Source organism: Heloderma suspectum, chromosome 4, assembly GCF_057233095.1.
Source record: "Heloderma suspectum isolate Gila_16-S chromosome 4, 16-S_ref, whole genome shotgun sequence".
Taxonomy (NCBI): domain Eukaryota; kingdom Metazoa; phylum Chordata; class Lepidosauria; order Squamata; family Helodermatidae; genus Heloderma; species Heloderma suspectum.
In genome coordinates this window covers 123,198,231-123,214,725 of record NC_139461.1, presented here as the reverse complement: position 1 = coordinate 123,214,725, position 16,495 = coordinate 123,198,231, and the positions used below count along the sequence as shown (strand labels likewise).

General features: G+C 48.6%; 1 protein-coding gene across 1 annotated transcript in view; it reads right to left on the bottom strand.

Moving 5' to 3' along the window:
* Positions 1-8,149: 8,149 nt before the first annotated feature.
* Positions 8,150-16,495, bottom strand: part of LOC146347379 (cadherin-9-like) — a 203,916-nt gene continuing 195,570 nt past the window's right edge. Inside the window, exons 8-10 of the mRNA XM_084850555.1 lie at positions 16,349-16,485; positions 13,106-13,227; positions 8,150-9,622 (exon numbers count right to left, since the gene is read on the bottom strand). Of these exons, the coding sequence (XP_084706681.1) occupies positions 9,617-9,622; positions 13,106-13,227; positions 16,349-16,485 (265 nt within the window). The 3' untranslated portion in view covers positions 8,150-9,616. The remainder of the gene's footprint in view (positions 9,623-13,105; positions 13,228-16,348; positions 16,486-16,495) is intronic.

Below are 16,495 nucleotides of genomic sequence, written 5' to 3'. Positions count from 1 at the left end.
GCACCCCAGTCGCACCAACAGTCGGGGAGGAGCAGGCCGAGTTGTCTTAAACTCGACCCCCCTCCTTATCTCAGCTCTTTGGTGCGACGCAGCTAAAGACACGACGAGGGACTTTGGCCTGCTGGAGAACGGCTTCGTCCTTGTTCCAGCCGCCTGGACCCAGCGTGCTTCTGCGCGCCAAAATCTTCGCTTCACACAGCTATCGAGTTGCCGACACTCGCGGCGGGCCTTGCGTGCTCTGGAGCGGCTCCCTCTTGGACAGCACCTTCTGGCCGTTGGGAGAGCCAACGTTGCTGCCTCCGGGGCTCCGGAGTTATTGGTGATATCATTCCTCCTCCCTCCCTCCCTCGCCGGCTCCTTTCCCCCCCGCCCGCCCTCCCGTTCGTTCTCCAGTTTACTCACTTGCTCTCCCGCCCGCTCTCCCGCTCGCTCGCTCAACCCGCCCGCCTGCCCTCCCGCCCGCTTGCTCAATCGCCTGCCCGCCCGCCCACTCACCTGACCGGCCCGCCAGCCGCCGGGCCGGCTCACAGCCCGCCTACCGGCCGGCCTGTCTATCTGGCCGCCGGCCTCGCCGGCCTCATCCTCCTCGCCTTGCTGGCCTCCCGCCGGTGCCGCCTCGGCCCCTGAGGTTTTGCTCCTGGCGAGGAGCGTCGGCGGGCGGGTGAGTGTGGCGCCCGTGTTTGCCGGCGGCAGCACTCCAAGCGGCGGTCTGCCTGCCCCGCCCACTCGTCAGCCGAGTCTGCCTGTTGGGAGGGGCGCTTGGCTGCTGAGCCAGAGTCGGGGCGTGTATATCACAGCCCCGATTGGTCGCCTCCCAGGGGCTTGGGACGTCTCCCCCCCCACCCCCCCAAAATTAAAAAATTAAATCATGATTATTAATTAAATATTTAATTAATAAAATTGTGTAACAGCGGCGGCTGCCTGTTTGGTGCCTCCCAAGACAGGGTGCCCTCGGCTGAGGGCGCCCGCGCTCAAACGCAGCTCCATCACCTCTGGCCCCTGGCTGCGCCTCTTGAAATCTGATTTTCTATCTAAACGGTAGTGCAGCGCTCCCATCTTCATCCCCAGGCCTCTCTGTCTTGGTCTGGAACTCGTACCCACAGATCTTAAGACTGTGGGGTGGCTGCCTATTGTCCGGGGTGCACAGCGGCTTTCTTAACTCTTTGATAGCAGCTAGCTTAATTCACCTCCTGCATCATGCCTCCCAAGAAAGGCCAGGGTGGTAAGAAAGAGAAGGGGAGGGCCCCTCCCCCCTCCCCAAAAGACCACTGCCAAGGCCCGATTCTGACTCTGATGAGGACGCAGACCCGGTACTGGCATCAATTCTTTCTCGTTTGGAAGCTGCTGAGCGTTCCTCGGGGATCCCTCCTCCTCCCCGGGCCAGGCACAAAAAATCCTCAGTGGTCCAGCACAAGCGAACGCGACAGCAGACCCAACGCTCGTTGCTCCTTTCTATTTCAGATCGCCTGGACGCTATTGAGGCATCCACCTCCTCTTCCTTGGCTCTTCCAGAAGGCTTACCGCCTTCAGCGGAGCTCCTCCCTTCTGCGGCCTCATCTTCCCTGGGTGCACAAGCAACAACCTCGGTTTTTCCAGCTGGGGATGAGAGCATGCCCACGATTGGTACAGGTGAGACTGCTTTGGCACCTCAATTCGCCTGGCCAGGTATGGGGCAAATCAACCCCTGGGGTTGGGTGCCGTGGGTTACCTTTCAAGGCAGCCCAGTCCCCCCTCGTCCACTTCCTTCAGTTATTTCAGCCCCCGCAGTTAGTCCTCCTCAGCCCGTTGCCTCAGCCTCAACTCCTAGTTCAGCTGCTCCATTGGCCAGCCCTCCCAGTTCTTTGGGGCCTGGGGCTTCATTCCCCTTACTACTACCGGCAGGAGATGCGCCTGCCCCGCCATTAGTCCAGCCTCATCTGCTTAACGTCGCCTCCGCCAGTGTTTGGCAGGGGCCTGCCAGTTCGGTTAGTGACCCCCTAGCTTCCCTACCTCCTTCCCTGCTAGCCCCACAGTTGTCCTCGATTGACCCATGTGCCAACCTGAGTCGTGGATCTATGCCCACTGGTGCTACGTCCTCCCCTATTGGTTTTCACTTAACCATTGCCACTAGAGAAAAGATATTGCGGGGTGAATTTATCGATGTCTTTGCCCTGCTCTTTCGTGAGCCCGAACCCAGCGACAAAGATAGGATCCGTGACCTGGATCCTGAGCGGAGCAAAGCTCGCAAGGTGCCTTGCACCTGGGCGAACTGGTTGCCAGGCTTTTTAATTTACGCTGGCATCCTCCAACAGAGGTTCCCTGAGAGGGCTTGGGTTCCCACCAAGTACCTCGACATAATATACAGGGCTTACTCCGAATATGAGGGGAGCACATGGCTGGCTTACGACGAGGCCTTCCGAAGGAGGGCCGCCATCGACACCTCCATGTGCTGGGATCTGAAGGACCAGGACCTTTGGCTCCAATTCATGACCCCTTCTAGGCCAGGCTTCGGCGACAGGTCCAACAGCGGCCACATCCTGGCCAAGCTGTCGCCCGCAATAGCCGCCAAGACTATTGCGGGTCCAGGGGTTCAACACTGCTGGCTGTGCTGGGAGTTCAACTCCAAAGGTTCCTGCTCCCATAACCCATGGGAGTGCTCCCTTCCATGCTTCCAGCATGAGTGCTCCCTTTGTGGTGGTCAACACTCCTGCTCCTCTTGCCCAAAAGGCAGAGGTTGGAGAGGTCCCCCAAAGGATGGCCGGGGTGGCAGAAAACAGGGCGGTGGGCATCCTCCCCCTCCCAAAGGGCCCCAGCCCAGTTAAGATTGTTCCACTCCTTCAACTTCTAGGTCGTTACCCAAATCGGCAGGCAGCGATCTACTTGGAACGCGGCTTTACATTGGGTTTCAGGATCCCCTTTACGGGCCTGTGCAGGCCGTATTTGACCGGTAACCACCGGTCTGTTCTTAGCATGCGGCGCTAGGTGCAAGATAAGATTAACAAAGAAGTTCAGTCAGGTTGGGTCATCGGCCCCTTTTCCTCGCCCCCGCTACCAAACCTGAGGATTTCCCCTTTGGGAATTATACCCAAGAAATTGCCCGGTGAATTCAGGTTAATTCATGACCTCTCTTTCCCCAAGGGCCAGTCGGTTAATGATGAAATTCCAGATTACCTATGTTCCGTGCATTATACATCCTTTGACGCTGCGGTAGCCGTGATAAGAGCTCTGGGCCACAGGGCATTGATGGGCAAGTGTGATATCAAATCCGCTTTTCGCATTTTGCCTATCAATCCTCTGGATTTTGATTTGCTGGGATTTTCCTTCCAGAACAAATTTTACATCGACCGTGCCCTCCCTATGGGATGCTCCATCACTTGCACCATGTTTGAAACATTTAGCACCTTTCTGGAATGGGCCATATGGGACGAAGCGGGCTGCGGCAATGTGGTCCATTATTTGGATGACTTCCTGTTTGCTGGACCCGGGGACGGCAGTCAATGCTCTGACCTGATTAGGGCATTCATATCCCTTTCCTCAGACTTGGGTGTCCCTTTGGCACATGAGAAGTCAGAGGGCCCAGCTGTTACTTTGATGTTCTTGGGGATCGAGCTCGATACCCGCGCACAGTGTTCTCGTCTCCCTCACGATAAATTGCTGGTACTTAAAAATAAGCTCCAGTCCATCTTGCACCTTCATAAAGTCTCCCTTAGAGCACTACAGGAAGTCATTGGCCATCTGAACTTCGCTTGTAGGGTGGTTGCCCCCGGCCGTGCATTCCTGCAACGGCTCTGCTGGGCAATGCGGGGTCTTCAACTCCCGCATCATCACACCAGAGTCACCTCTACTATGCACATGGACCTGCGGGTATGGCTTAAATTCCTGATGGACTTTAATGGCATCTCCTTTTGGAGACGCGAATTACTTCTACGAGCCAACATGCAGATCCATTTGGACGCGGCTGGCACCTTTGGTTTTGGGCTAATTTGGCGAGACCGGTGGTGCCTGGGCCAGTGGCCAGAGACCTGGGCTGCCAGATGTATCTGTCAGGACCTCACCTTTCTGGAATTCTTCCCCATTTACATGGCTGTACATATTTGGGCAGACTTGATGGCCAACTCTGTCGCCCTTTTTTGGTGCGACAGCTTGGCTGTAGTGCATGTCATTAATACATTATCCTCTAGAAACCAAAGGGTCATGGAGTTAGTTAGAGCATTTACCCTCCAATGCCTACGCCACAACATCTGGTTCCGCGCCCGCCATGTGCCGGGTCTGGGGAACCCTGTAGCCGATGCTTTGTCATGAAACCAGATCGACAGGTTCCGTGCGTTGGCTCCGTGGGCACGTCTGCTGCCAGACCCCATACCAGAAGAACTGTGGGAGATTGGCGCTCTCAAGTCGAACACGCTATCCTGAACTCTATAGCCCCCAGCACTAGAGCTGCCTACGAGAGAGCAGGTAGGGCGTTTGGCGCCTTCGGGTGCGGGCTTCAGTTGCAGGATGTGTGGCCCTTACCTGTGGACCACTTGTTACAATTTTGCGTACATCTGCATAACAAGGGACTATCTGCTAGGACCATTTTGGGGAAGCTCGCCTCTTTGGCCTTCTGGGCCAAAGTGCGAGGGGTAGAGGACTCCACCTCAGATTTCCGAATTAGGAGGGCTGTGCAAGGCTGGGCACGGATATTTCCTGCCCCGCCAGACTCCAGGCACCCTTTGTCACCAGTTATTCTCACAGGCCTTCGGGCATTGTGGCCCTCCATTTGCTCTTCTCCATACGAAGCCTCCCTCTTTCACGTTGCAGCTTTAACAGCCTTTTTTGGGGCCCTCAGGATTTCAGAACTGGTCTGGGCCTCCAAATCCAACACCACCGGGAGGGCCTTAAAGTATTCAGATATCCAGATCCAGCTTAGCCTGATTCACCTCCATATTCGATGTTCAAAAACCGATCAGGCAGGCAAGGGAGCATTGGTTACCCTTAACCAGTCCCAGGCCGACGAGTTATGCCCGGTCAGGGCCTTGCGGGCTTTCACTGAGCACCGCGGGGCAAGTGAGGGTCCCCTATTTTGCCATGCGGATGGTTCACCACTGACAAAGTTCCAATTTGGGGCAGTCACTAAGTTAGCCTTGACAACACTGGGTCTGGGGCATTATCGTTTCAGGACTCACTCATTTCGTATTGGGGCGGCCTCTACGGCAGCTGCCATAGGTTTTTCATCCAAGCAAGTGAAAGCGGTAGGGAGATGGTGCTCCAGGGCCTTCCGCTCTTACATTTGCAAGTTGCCTGATGCTTCTTGATGATTCTCTTCGCCTTCCCCAATGTTTTATTTAGATGGGATTCGACCGACGCCGGTACGGGTGCTCATTTGTGGGCACAGTATGGTTTTTTGGGCTGCCCGCAGAGCTTCTACGTCGGCCTTTGGATCATGGCTGCAGTTTCCCCAACAGGTGGCGATACAATGGCTGGGCCAACGGGGTATGTGATGGGACCGTCTTCTCCCCACACTCTTTCATCGAGGTTTGGTCAGTTTCCCTCCACAGGTCCTGGTGTTACACCTTGGAGGGAACGACCTGGGCTGCAAGCCTGGAAAGGGCTTGATCGAGCAGGTGTTGGCCGATCTGCGGACGATCCGACATCGCTGGCCGGGGGTGACCATATTATGGTCCTCAATGCTCCCGAGAATCATGTGGAGGGCGCAGAGCAATGCGGCCATGGAAAGGGCCTGGCGCAAGGTGAATAGAGAACTGGCACGTGGGTTGTCAGAGCATGGTGACAGTTGCATCAACCACCAAGGAATTCATTGGACTAGGAGGGAGCTTTACAGGCAGGATGGTGTCCACCTGTCAGACATAGGCAATGACTTATTTTTGGCCGATCTGCAAAGGGGCCTGCGGGAAGTTCTTCTGTGCAGGTGGGGGGAGTTTCACAGGCAATAGGCCTGTGACTCCTGTGGCGGCTAGGACGAGCAAAACTGGAAAGGGAGTAGGGATGGTGTGCACGCAGAGGCACCTTATGGTGACAGGTGACGCCTGAGGCCCCCCAAACGGGTTATGCGGCTCGGCGGGGGGATAAGTGTTGCCTGGGAGACCAACCCTACTCACTCAACCAGGTGTTGTGCGGCACCGGGTTGGGGGTGACACCGGAAGGTCTACCTCCCCCAGAAGGGGCAGTCCGGAGGGATGGCGAGATCACCGCCACCCCTCAGGCTGGGTGTGTTTTCACCCATGAAGTGTCAGCTAGCCGCTGACACAGTTAGATGCCCATCCTAGTTACCCCTTTGCAAATATTTCAATAAAATGTGGCCCAATTTTCAATCCAAGCTTGTTGTCTGTGTCTTCTTTGACCCATCTCCGCTCGCAAATGCCCTACCCAGTGCCAGCTTGTCTGGCTGAAAGGGGGGGGCATTGCAGCCGGGTGGGGTGATAAGACGTATGGGCCTCTGATTGGTGCAGAGGCCGGTTCGGCGGTGTTTCATCGCGGGCGGGGGAAGTGGCCGGTCTCCCGACTGGCTGCCGCCGCCACCATTGCAAAAAAAAAAAAAAACCTAAAGTAAAAAAAAACACCACCCGTGATAGGCTACGTAACGATTTACGTAGCCTATCACGGCTAGATTTCCAAAGTCAGCCGTGATAGGCTACGTAAATCGTCACATAGCCTATCACGGGTGACTTTGGAAAAAAAAAAAAAGTGCGTACGCAAATGGTGGCGCCCATGGGGCCTTAGTTTGGCACGTCTAGTCTACGTGACGATTTACGTAGACTACGGCGAAAATAAGGGGACGCTATTTGCGTTGCCCTTATTTTCACCGTAGTCTACGTAAATCTTTACATAGACTAGATGTGCCAAAATAAGGAACGCAAATGGCGGCGCCCATGGGCGCCGCCATTTACGTACGCGCTTTTTTTTCCCCCTAAAGTCACCCGTGATAGGCTACGTGATGATTTACACAGCCTATCATGGCTGACTTTGGAAATCTAGCCATGATAGGCTACATAAATCGTCACGTAGCCTATCACGGGGTCTTTTTCTTTTTTACTTTTTGTTTTGTGGCTGGGGAGACGGGGAGCTTCTCCCCGGCCTGAATTTCGGCCGGGCGAGGCGGGGCGCCTCCCCCCCAGCCTGAATTTCGGCCGGGCAAGGTGGGACGCCTCCCCCCCCTCGCCTGAACTTCGGGGGGAAAAGTGAAGCGCCTCCCCCCCACCGCGAAGCCAAGCTGCGAAAATGTAAGTGACTTTCGTACATCCCTAGTCTATATCATTGGTCACATTCCACTTGGCGCCTAGGACGGGCAAAACTGGAAAGGGAGTAGGGATGGTGTGCACGCAGAGGCACCTTATGGTGACAGGTGACACCTGAGGCCCCCTGAACGGGTTGTGCGGCTCAGCAGGGGGATAAGGGTTGCCTGGGAGACCAACCCTACTCACTCACCCAGGTGTTGTGCGGCACCGGGTTGGGGGTGACACCGGAAGGTCTACCTCCCCCACAAGGGGCAGTCCGGAGGGATGGCGAGATCACCGCCACCCCTCAGGCTGGGTGTGTTTTCGCCCATGAAGTGTCAGCTAGCCGCTGACACAGGTAGATGCCCGTCCTAGTTACCCCTTTGCAAATATTTCAATAAAATGTGGCCCAATTTTCAATCCAAACATGTTGTCTGTGTCTTCTTTGACCCATCTCCGCTCGCAAGACAAATTCTAGCAATTTATCCTATGGCTGTTAGGCCCACCCAGTTCCTAAATTACCAGGCCAAAGAGTCTCTTCCTGTAGTATTGGACTGAGCACATTCCTTTGCCCTTGTGAAGGTTTGAGGCCTACAGAGGCAAGGGAAAAGGTCAGTTCTGGAGGCCTGAGTTTTTGTTGGGAGGAGGTATCCCTGAGAGGAGTAGTTTCATTTCTGCAGTTATTGGGAAGGGGACATTTAAAAGAAGGAAGGTGGGACTCTTAAAGAGGCAAGAGATCCTTAAGGAGTTGTTCAGCGGGTCCAGGTCATAAGGGTGGAACCCTGACAGCCCTACACTAAGTACCTCTTGTAATATGTGATACAAAGGAATTGGGCCTGTGTAAAATGGAAGCCGTCCCCATCCCTGCCTCATGATACTACGTCAACAATGGGGAGCATGTTCCTTACATAACTTCTCATTTCCCAAATTTGGATTTTTAAAAAAAACACCTGGATCACTAGTATTTTTTTATAAATGTGACAGAATAAATATGTGTATAGCAAATGATCATGGCCCATGATTTTACTAAAATCAGCAAGGTTCTAAATAGCAGGATCTAGAACATGCTGGGAATCAATAGCATATACATGATACATACCAGTATCATGGGGAGACTATCATCATAGTCTGCATGGGGAGAACCACAGTGGCTGCCTCTCTGTGCTCATAAAATGGAGAGTGGAGAGGGCAAAAGGAGGGCATTTCCAGGGGCGGGGCGGGGAGGGGAAGAGACCACAGAAACTCCTTTATGCTGCTTCCTATGGGGTCTCCAGGCCTGTTCCTGCCACCTCTCCAAAGCCCCAGCTAGACGCACAAAATCGTGCATCTAGCCAAGAATGCAGAGCAGGCAGAGTGCAAAGGATTGTGCCCTTGATTTTTTTTTTTTTTTAATCATACAGAGCTACTATGATTTCATTAGCACTGGCTAACTTTTTTTTTTTTTTTTTAAGAAGGGCAATGATGAAAACAGAGAGAACTGGTTTGGCTGTATAAACCATAGTTTATTGTGATCGGAAGGAGCTGCCATGAATGAGCTGCCTCCTTCACAGACACAAGGAGGAGAGTGAAAGATTTTGTTTGCATTTTCATTAAGCTAAACTTGTCATTTTGTCTAAACCCAGCAAACTGTGATTAATCTTAACTACGATTTGTTTGAAACAAGCCAACTTCAAAATATGGGTTATGATTATGAAGCTGGCTTGTTTCAGTAAACCATAGTTAAGATTAATCACAGTTTAGGGCTCAGAAATAATCCTAAACTGGGGTTAATCAAGAATAGAAGTGAAAGCTTCCAATCCTCTCCTCGTAGGAAAAAAAAAAAAGGGGGGGGGTGCAAGCTGCAGCTCATTTCTGTCAGGAGATACCATAGTTTATCTTGATGTCCAAACTGACCCAAAGTAGTGTTTTATGTACCTTTATACTTAGATGTCTGTTAAGGGCACAATCCTATGCCTATTTAGACAGAATGAGATATTTATTTCAGTTCATTTTTGATCAGGATTTATCCAGTTCACACTTTTGGACTGAACACGGACTCAGACACAATCTGCAGTTGAAGTCCATACAGTTCTGAGATTGCAATGAGTGGACCAAAAATATGTGGACCCCCCAAAATGCATTCAGCAGTATGTGTACTTTTGAAAAATGCACAGGAAAAAATACGTACTTTTGAAAAATGCATACAAATACAATTTAATCAATCAAAGAAGAATGTGTACATTTCAAAGATGCCCACAGCTGATGAATATATTTGGAAAAAATGCACATAAAAATAGCCATGGATTTTCACGTGGATTTTCACAAAATTTGCAATCTGCCACCGACTTGAGTTTGAACATGATTCAAGATGGAATTCAGAGAACTTCAGCAAGCTCAAGTTTTGCTGATTCACACATTCCGAGTGAGATGTCTCAATATCTGCATCATTTCTGTGTTAGAGATTTTAAGAATAAACACTCATTTTTGTAAGAAATGAAGCAATGGCAGTGTAAATTTATACTTAACGGAAAGACAAAGCCACACATATAAAGTGCATCTGTTGACTGTAATCAACACTTTTTAAAAAAACAGGGAATGTACCAGGCATGTGTACTGCTTGAACTGTTAAAGACCCCAGTCTTATGAGACAGATGTGATTGCTGCTTCCCCTTGCTTCTATTGCATGGTGCTCTGATAGTACAAGAATTTATAAACCAGGTGGAAAAGAGAGGATAATGTGGGAAAACCCACACACATGTAGTCCCCTGATCCAGCCTTGGACTCCACCCCTCCTGTGTGGTTTTTATAGTTCTGAATTCCTGGAGCAGCATGAGACAGTTAAGGCATTTGTTTAGGACAAAGCCTGAATCTACACATACCAGTTATACTGTTATGATACCATTTTCATAACTATTGGTACACGTGACACCAATGGGCACCAATAGTTGTAATAATAACGGTATGATAATGGTATAACTGCTATGTGTAGATTCAGCCAAAGTAAATGTCAAAAAGCACAGTATGGTAGCCTTATTGGAGCGTTGTATCATGAGAAACTAAAAGGACAACCTGGGCTGTCCATAACATGCAGTAGAGTGGTTACCTCAGATGGCAGTTTTGGGACATTATTCTCCATCTATGGGCATTTCTACACCAGCCTAAAATCCTGCATTTAAAACTGGGCTTTCTGCTTCCTTTTTAAATGCAGGATCACAATTGACTCCCCTTACACATGCTCCTTTTCCCCATTCTCCTCCCCCCCCCCCGCTTCTCCCCATATCTGAGTCTTTCATTAACTTTCATTGATCTCACTCCTCTTCTTCCCACCTTAACTCTTTTGACAGAGGAAACTGAAGTGGAACACAATGGGGTAATTTGATAGCTCATTATCTGCAATCTGTTTAAAAATGGGACAAAGGGCATTTAGTGCAGGAGGGTCACGGCATCATGTAAAGAGCCTGCAAACTTCCATGAAGGGGCAATCTCAGTCTCAGGATAAAAGCCCGGTGTGAATGAGCCCTATATCTATATCTATATCTATATCTATATCTATATCTATATCTATATCTATCTGTATTTTGGTATGTTATCTTACTAGGACTGAGCCACTATTATGCAGTTTTATCAGAGGGAGAAAAAAGAAATTTCCATTTTTGTTGTATTGTTGGCAGCTCATGAAATGTTGCTGTTTTTCATCAGTCATTGATACAAAGAACTGCTCAAAGTCCCCAAGGGGGGGGGGGTCCGGAAAACTCTGCATTCCATGACCTGAATTATGGTGGAAAAAGTAAGGGGGATCTTACTGAAATAATAAGGGGGGCATGACAAAAGTTAAGGGGGAGGGTTCCCTTCACCCACACACACTTGGTAGTTTGAGCCTTGCTGCATTCCCTGAGCTGGTGTATAAGAGCCAAGCTCTGGGAAGCTCCTCAGCTTTGGTAACAGGGAAGCTGCAGTAACAGTCCCCTCAGCCAATTTGATCTTAGGTGAGTTAAGATGATGGAGAGGGACTCCAGTGACAACGTATGGATTGGAGATGTCCAAAATCCACTTGAGGAACTTTGACACCTGCCCCTTTTCTTCAGAATTCTTTAAAGGGGCACCTCCACTGAGGTTCTGCAAATCATAAATTTTATTTGCATGTAATCCATTAATTAATCAATGGAAAGCTAGATAATTAATCAACTAAAAAATCTTTAGTCACTTGACAACCTAATCCAAAGAAAAATATCAAAGTAATTTCAGCCAAAGCATATAATTCTTCCTGTCTATCCTGGGCCAGATATTGATTGTCTGCCTCATATGAATAGTCTCACTGGGTGCACAAGAAAACCCAGATATTTTTCTCCTTGCAAAATTTCCCCTTCAGGTGTGCTTATCTCTACGCCCATTTATCTCATAAGCAAGAGTAAGAGAATGTGATACAGTGTGCTATGCACACTTAGATGCAAATTTAGGCTGCAATCCTATGTACGCTCTGAGGCTGCAATCCTGACATTAGAGTAAGCCCCATTAAAAACAAAATACACAGGCAAGCAACATGTGTGAATTCAGCAAATACCAATATATTTCCCAACAATTATCTTTGGCAGTGGAAAAAAAAGTGTTGCCGTGATCTCAGAAATTGCTGCTGACAGTGGCTGTGAATCCAGATTCCGGGTGCTTTTACAGGGCCAACACTATGCCCCATTCACACAACTTTACAAGGGATCCAGGTGACATCTTCCCTTCATAACCTTCCCATTTCCCCCACTATTTCTTCCATCTTTTTTCTTACTGAAAAAAAATGCATTAAGGAAAAAAAAAGATGGAATTGCTGCATGATGCCTTCTGCTAGACAGTGTTAAGACATGAGTCCTCCCTCTGCAAGCCCCTTCAATGGGATGTGAATTGTGGCCTGTATTATGGATGTATAAGAAATTCATTTCAGTTTGTTTTTGACCAAACATTACCCACTTCATAAGCCCAGAACTGGACACAAATCCACATGCAATTTGTGGACAGCATTCTGTACATTTCTGACCATATGATGCAGTTTCCAGGGGGAAATGAATGTGTTAAAAAGTGTATATATAAAAACTGTGCAAGAAAAAAAAATGCATGCTTTAAAAAAATGCATCCAGAGTCTCTTTAATCAGTGGGAGAAAATGTGTACATTCCAAAACTGTTGACCATTGATGGAATTTCCACAGTTTGAGGAAATGCATTGCACATGGAAGTATGCCCAAATTTTCAAGCAAATAGAAAACAAAAAAACAATCAAAGGTCACACTCTGATACAGAGTCAGAACAAGCTTCAAGGTGGAATTCAGAGAACCTTGACAAGCTCGAACTTGGCTCATTTGCACATCCTAGCCTATATCCACAATTGCCTATTTTGTACATTGCATTTGTCCATGCTAATGGACTTCTTGGCCTTGTCTTGATATGACTGCTGTTTTTGCTGATACTGCTGTGAACATTGTTGCTGGTTTTATTGTTGGCTTTTATTGTTGTTTTTATTGTTTTTATGTTTTTATCACTTTTAATAGTTTAACTATTTTTAAGTATTTTATTGTTGTAAGCCGCCTTGGGAGGGCTTCTATCCTGAAACGCAGCCAAGAAATATTTTAAGTAAGTAAGTAAGTAAGTAAGTAAGTAAGTAAGTAAGTAAAATAAATAATGCTACTGAATGTAATGGAGCTTGCAACAGCTAATCTTTTTTGAGGATATGCTTATACAGGGACAACGTCTGACTTTTCTGATTCTGAACTTTTGGTGAAAGTAAATAATTGAGATTAGAACACACCTTACTTTTCAGGTTGTTTTTTTCTCCATCTCTGTTGATCAAGGAAGTCTCAGATTGCTACTACAATTTGATGCATATATTAAGGCAGTGCAAAAAATGCTATAAATCAGATACGAGTTTGTTGGTATAGTAAATATACATTTACCTGTCCTGCTTTTGCATTTTCACAAACAAAGGTTTCATAGTATTTGGCAAATTCAGGTGCATGATCATTTATATCTAAAATCCGGATGAAGATGGGTGCCTGGGTGCTTTGTTTGGGGTTGCCTGAAATAAAAATATACAATAAATGTATCATTACTTCTATTTCTGATATCCAGGCACGAGCGGGGGTGGGGGTAAGGTTTGCAGAAGTATGCTTTTGTTTTGTTTTTTAAAGGAAATTAAACAGTAGGGCTGTGCACTGCTTCAGAGTCAAATCTGAATACCAAAGAGAATTGGGCTGCCTCGGGGGTGCCTTGTTGAGATCTGAAGCAGATCAGAACAGCACCAAGGTGATCCGAAGTGAAGCAGGTCACCATCAAAGTGCCTCGGTCTGCCTTGGTGATTCAGAGCTATTCTGAAGCTATCTGAATCCCAGACAGCCTGTCTCTAAAATGTATCAGCTTGCAAAAGATCAGGGAGGTGGAAGCGGTGAGGAGGAGGAGGCGGGAGGGGGGAAGGGGAGAAGACGAGGAGGGAGGGAAAATGGTGAGCGTTGACGAATGGCAACTCTAGTTGCCAAATTAGGGCTGAGCTTAACCCAGCAGTCTCCAGTCAGTGACAGTGATGGTGGAGGGGGATACTGTATATATTGGAGATCAGCCTTCTTTGTTTCACTGTTTCAGAGGGAGCTGGTTAGAGTTGGTTAGAGAGAGAGTTGGCTAGATCTGTATGGTGTGTGTGCATGCGTGCTGTACTGCAGCTTTGTCGTTCTTCTTCCTTCCCACTCAGCCCCTCTCACTTCAACTAGTCCCTTTTTTCTTTTCTAGATTCTTTATTTAAAAAACCAACCCTTTCCAAAAACATTTAAGTACCTTAGTTTCCTTTTCTTTCCTTGTTCTTTGCCCTGCCTTCTCAATTCAACCATTCTTACTAGTTTTCTTTCTTTCTTTCTTTCTTTCTTTCTTTCTTTCTTTCTTTCAACACACACACACACACACACACACACTAAGAACTTTCCTTGCTCTTGGCTCGCCCGCCCTTTCTCAATTCCTGTATCCCTTCCCATTTTTGAACTATCTATCTGTCCCCTAAAAAACAAACAAATACATTAAAAAAACCCTTTTCTCTTCTTTTAGGACTATAGTGTACTGTACTCCAGCCCCTTTGTTTTTAGGTAGTTCTGTATTTGCTTTTCTTTTGCTTGTGTGTGCGCACTTGTGTTGTGGACAAGCAGTGTGTGACAAAGCACTACACAGAAGTCCACATTTCAAAATATAGTGGGCAAAGCATTACATGCAATACCATATATTATTTAAATTTAATACTGTACTGTGTGGCAAAGCAAGCTCAATATAAGGCATTTGGGGGGTCTTGGCAGAGGAAGAGTAACCTCTTCCTAATCAACACTTAAACACTTAACTTCTCTGATTGTCCCTTTATGACCTTTGGTTTGAGTTTCTGAGAACAGCACTTTGTACTTGTACCTAGCACACACAAAAAAACTACTGGGACAAACTGCCTGACATTCGGCAGGTTCAGTCATCTGCATTGGGGCTGGCAGGTGTCCAGATTTCATGCACTTCTGTGAAGCCAGTGAAAAGTTATAGCTCTAGGGATGGCGGAGAGATCCGCCACGGACTCCAATGAGGCCAGTTTCTTTAGAATATGGCCCCCCAGAGTCCACGGCAGAACAGACTGCTCCCCCCCCCACATCCCTGCAAAGGCCGGTTGGGATGGACCCTACTTGGCAGCGGCCGATCCAGGTCCGTCATCTTCGTTCCGCAGCTATCCGCTGCTGGGCTGCGGAACATAATAGCATCTGGCATAGCAGATGCCATTTGCGTCCCTGCCCTTGGCCATGATAGGCTACGTAAATATTTACCTAGCCTATCTGTGGACTCGCCATGAAGCGAAGCTGGCCGGGAGGATTCCAGGGGGATGGACGGATCGCCTCCTTGCCCCCCCCGTGGACCCCTTCAGCGGACAGATAAGTGGGTTTTGTACACCCCTATATAACTCTTTGCTTTGAAAGCTTGTGCTGAAAAAAATCAGTTTTACCTGCATGTAGCACAAAAACTACGAGGCCAAACTGTCTGGAATTTGGCAGGTGAAATCAGCTTCCTGGGGGATGCCAGGTCCCCAGATTTCATGTATTTATCATGAAAACTGAAAATGTTATGGCTGTTTGTTTTCCAATGCAAGTCAATGGGAAAATGTCAAATCTGAATAATTCAGATATGCAAATCTGAAGTGAAGCCGATTGGGTCCAAATTGGCCCAAAGCAAAGCTGGGCCAATTCATAAGGTCCAAATCAGCATCTGAAGTGGTGAGTCAGTGCGCAGCCCTAATAAAAAGGGGCCAAAAAAGCCTTAAAAGGAGTGGTGGGCGGACTGTCCTTTGTTGGCTGTAACAGACTCTGAGTGAAGGGGGCTAACCAAAAAGCATGGTAATGAAACAGGCAAAGGGCAAAGCTCAGGCAAGCAGTCAGATACATGGGTCAGGGCGTCAGGCTAAGGCAGGAGCAGGTGAGATAGCAGGCAGTGGTGAAAGACACAGGAGCTGCAAGAACAACATTACTTCTAGCACTGACTAGGCAAACACTGAAGGCTTTTAACACCAAAGCCTGCTGAGCCCCACCCAGAGCTCAGCTGCAGTACTTTAGAGCTCTCTGGATAGAGCCCCACTCATGAGGAGTCACTTTCTCCTGAGAAGTCCTTCCTTGCAGTCGGGCACTTCTTCTTACAGGAGCTGTGCTGATTAGCCCCTTTAGGCAACAGTGCTCTCTGGGACTGGGAGGTCACTCGCCTTTGTTTCTGAAGCAGAGCTCCCCTCTTCCAATGTGGGTGGACCCGTGGTCCTCTCCCCTGAGGGCCCAGGCTTCCCCTAGTCTCCTGATATAGATGGCTCCATGGCATCATCTGTCTCTGGGAGCTCTAGCTCCTTGGAGGAGTCCTCCAGCCGGGGCATGGCAATGATAGACTGTGCATGTGTACACTTTCCTGCAGAACAGGAAAAGGCAGGAGGGGGAGCATGTAATGAAAATCTAGTAACTCTGCCCCTCCTACCGTCTCCGCAACAAGACACAGCCCCTTTCTCCTCTCGGCACTGTTAGTCTACTCAGATGTAAACCCCATTGAGTTCAATGGGACTTACTTCTAGGTAGGTGTGCATAGGATCACAGTTTTCAACATGCAACACCCCTTCCTTTCCCTCCAAATCATTTTATGAGGCACCTTCAACTTACTGATTTCAGTTGCTATAACAGTGAGGTTGTGCCAAGGGGCTGCTTCTCGGTCAAGTGTCTTTGAGACAAATATGGACCCATTTCCTGAGTGGATGTTGAATATTCTGTCCAAATCAGTGTGCCGATCCAAAGAATATCTGTCAAATG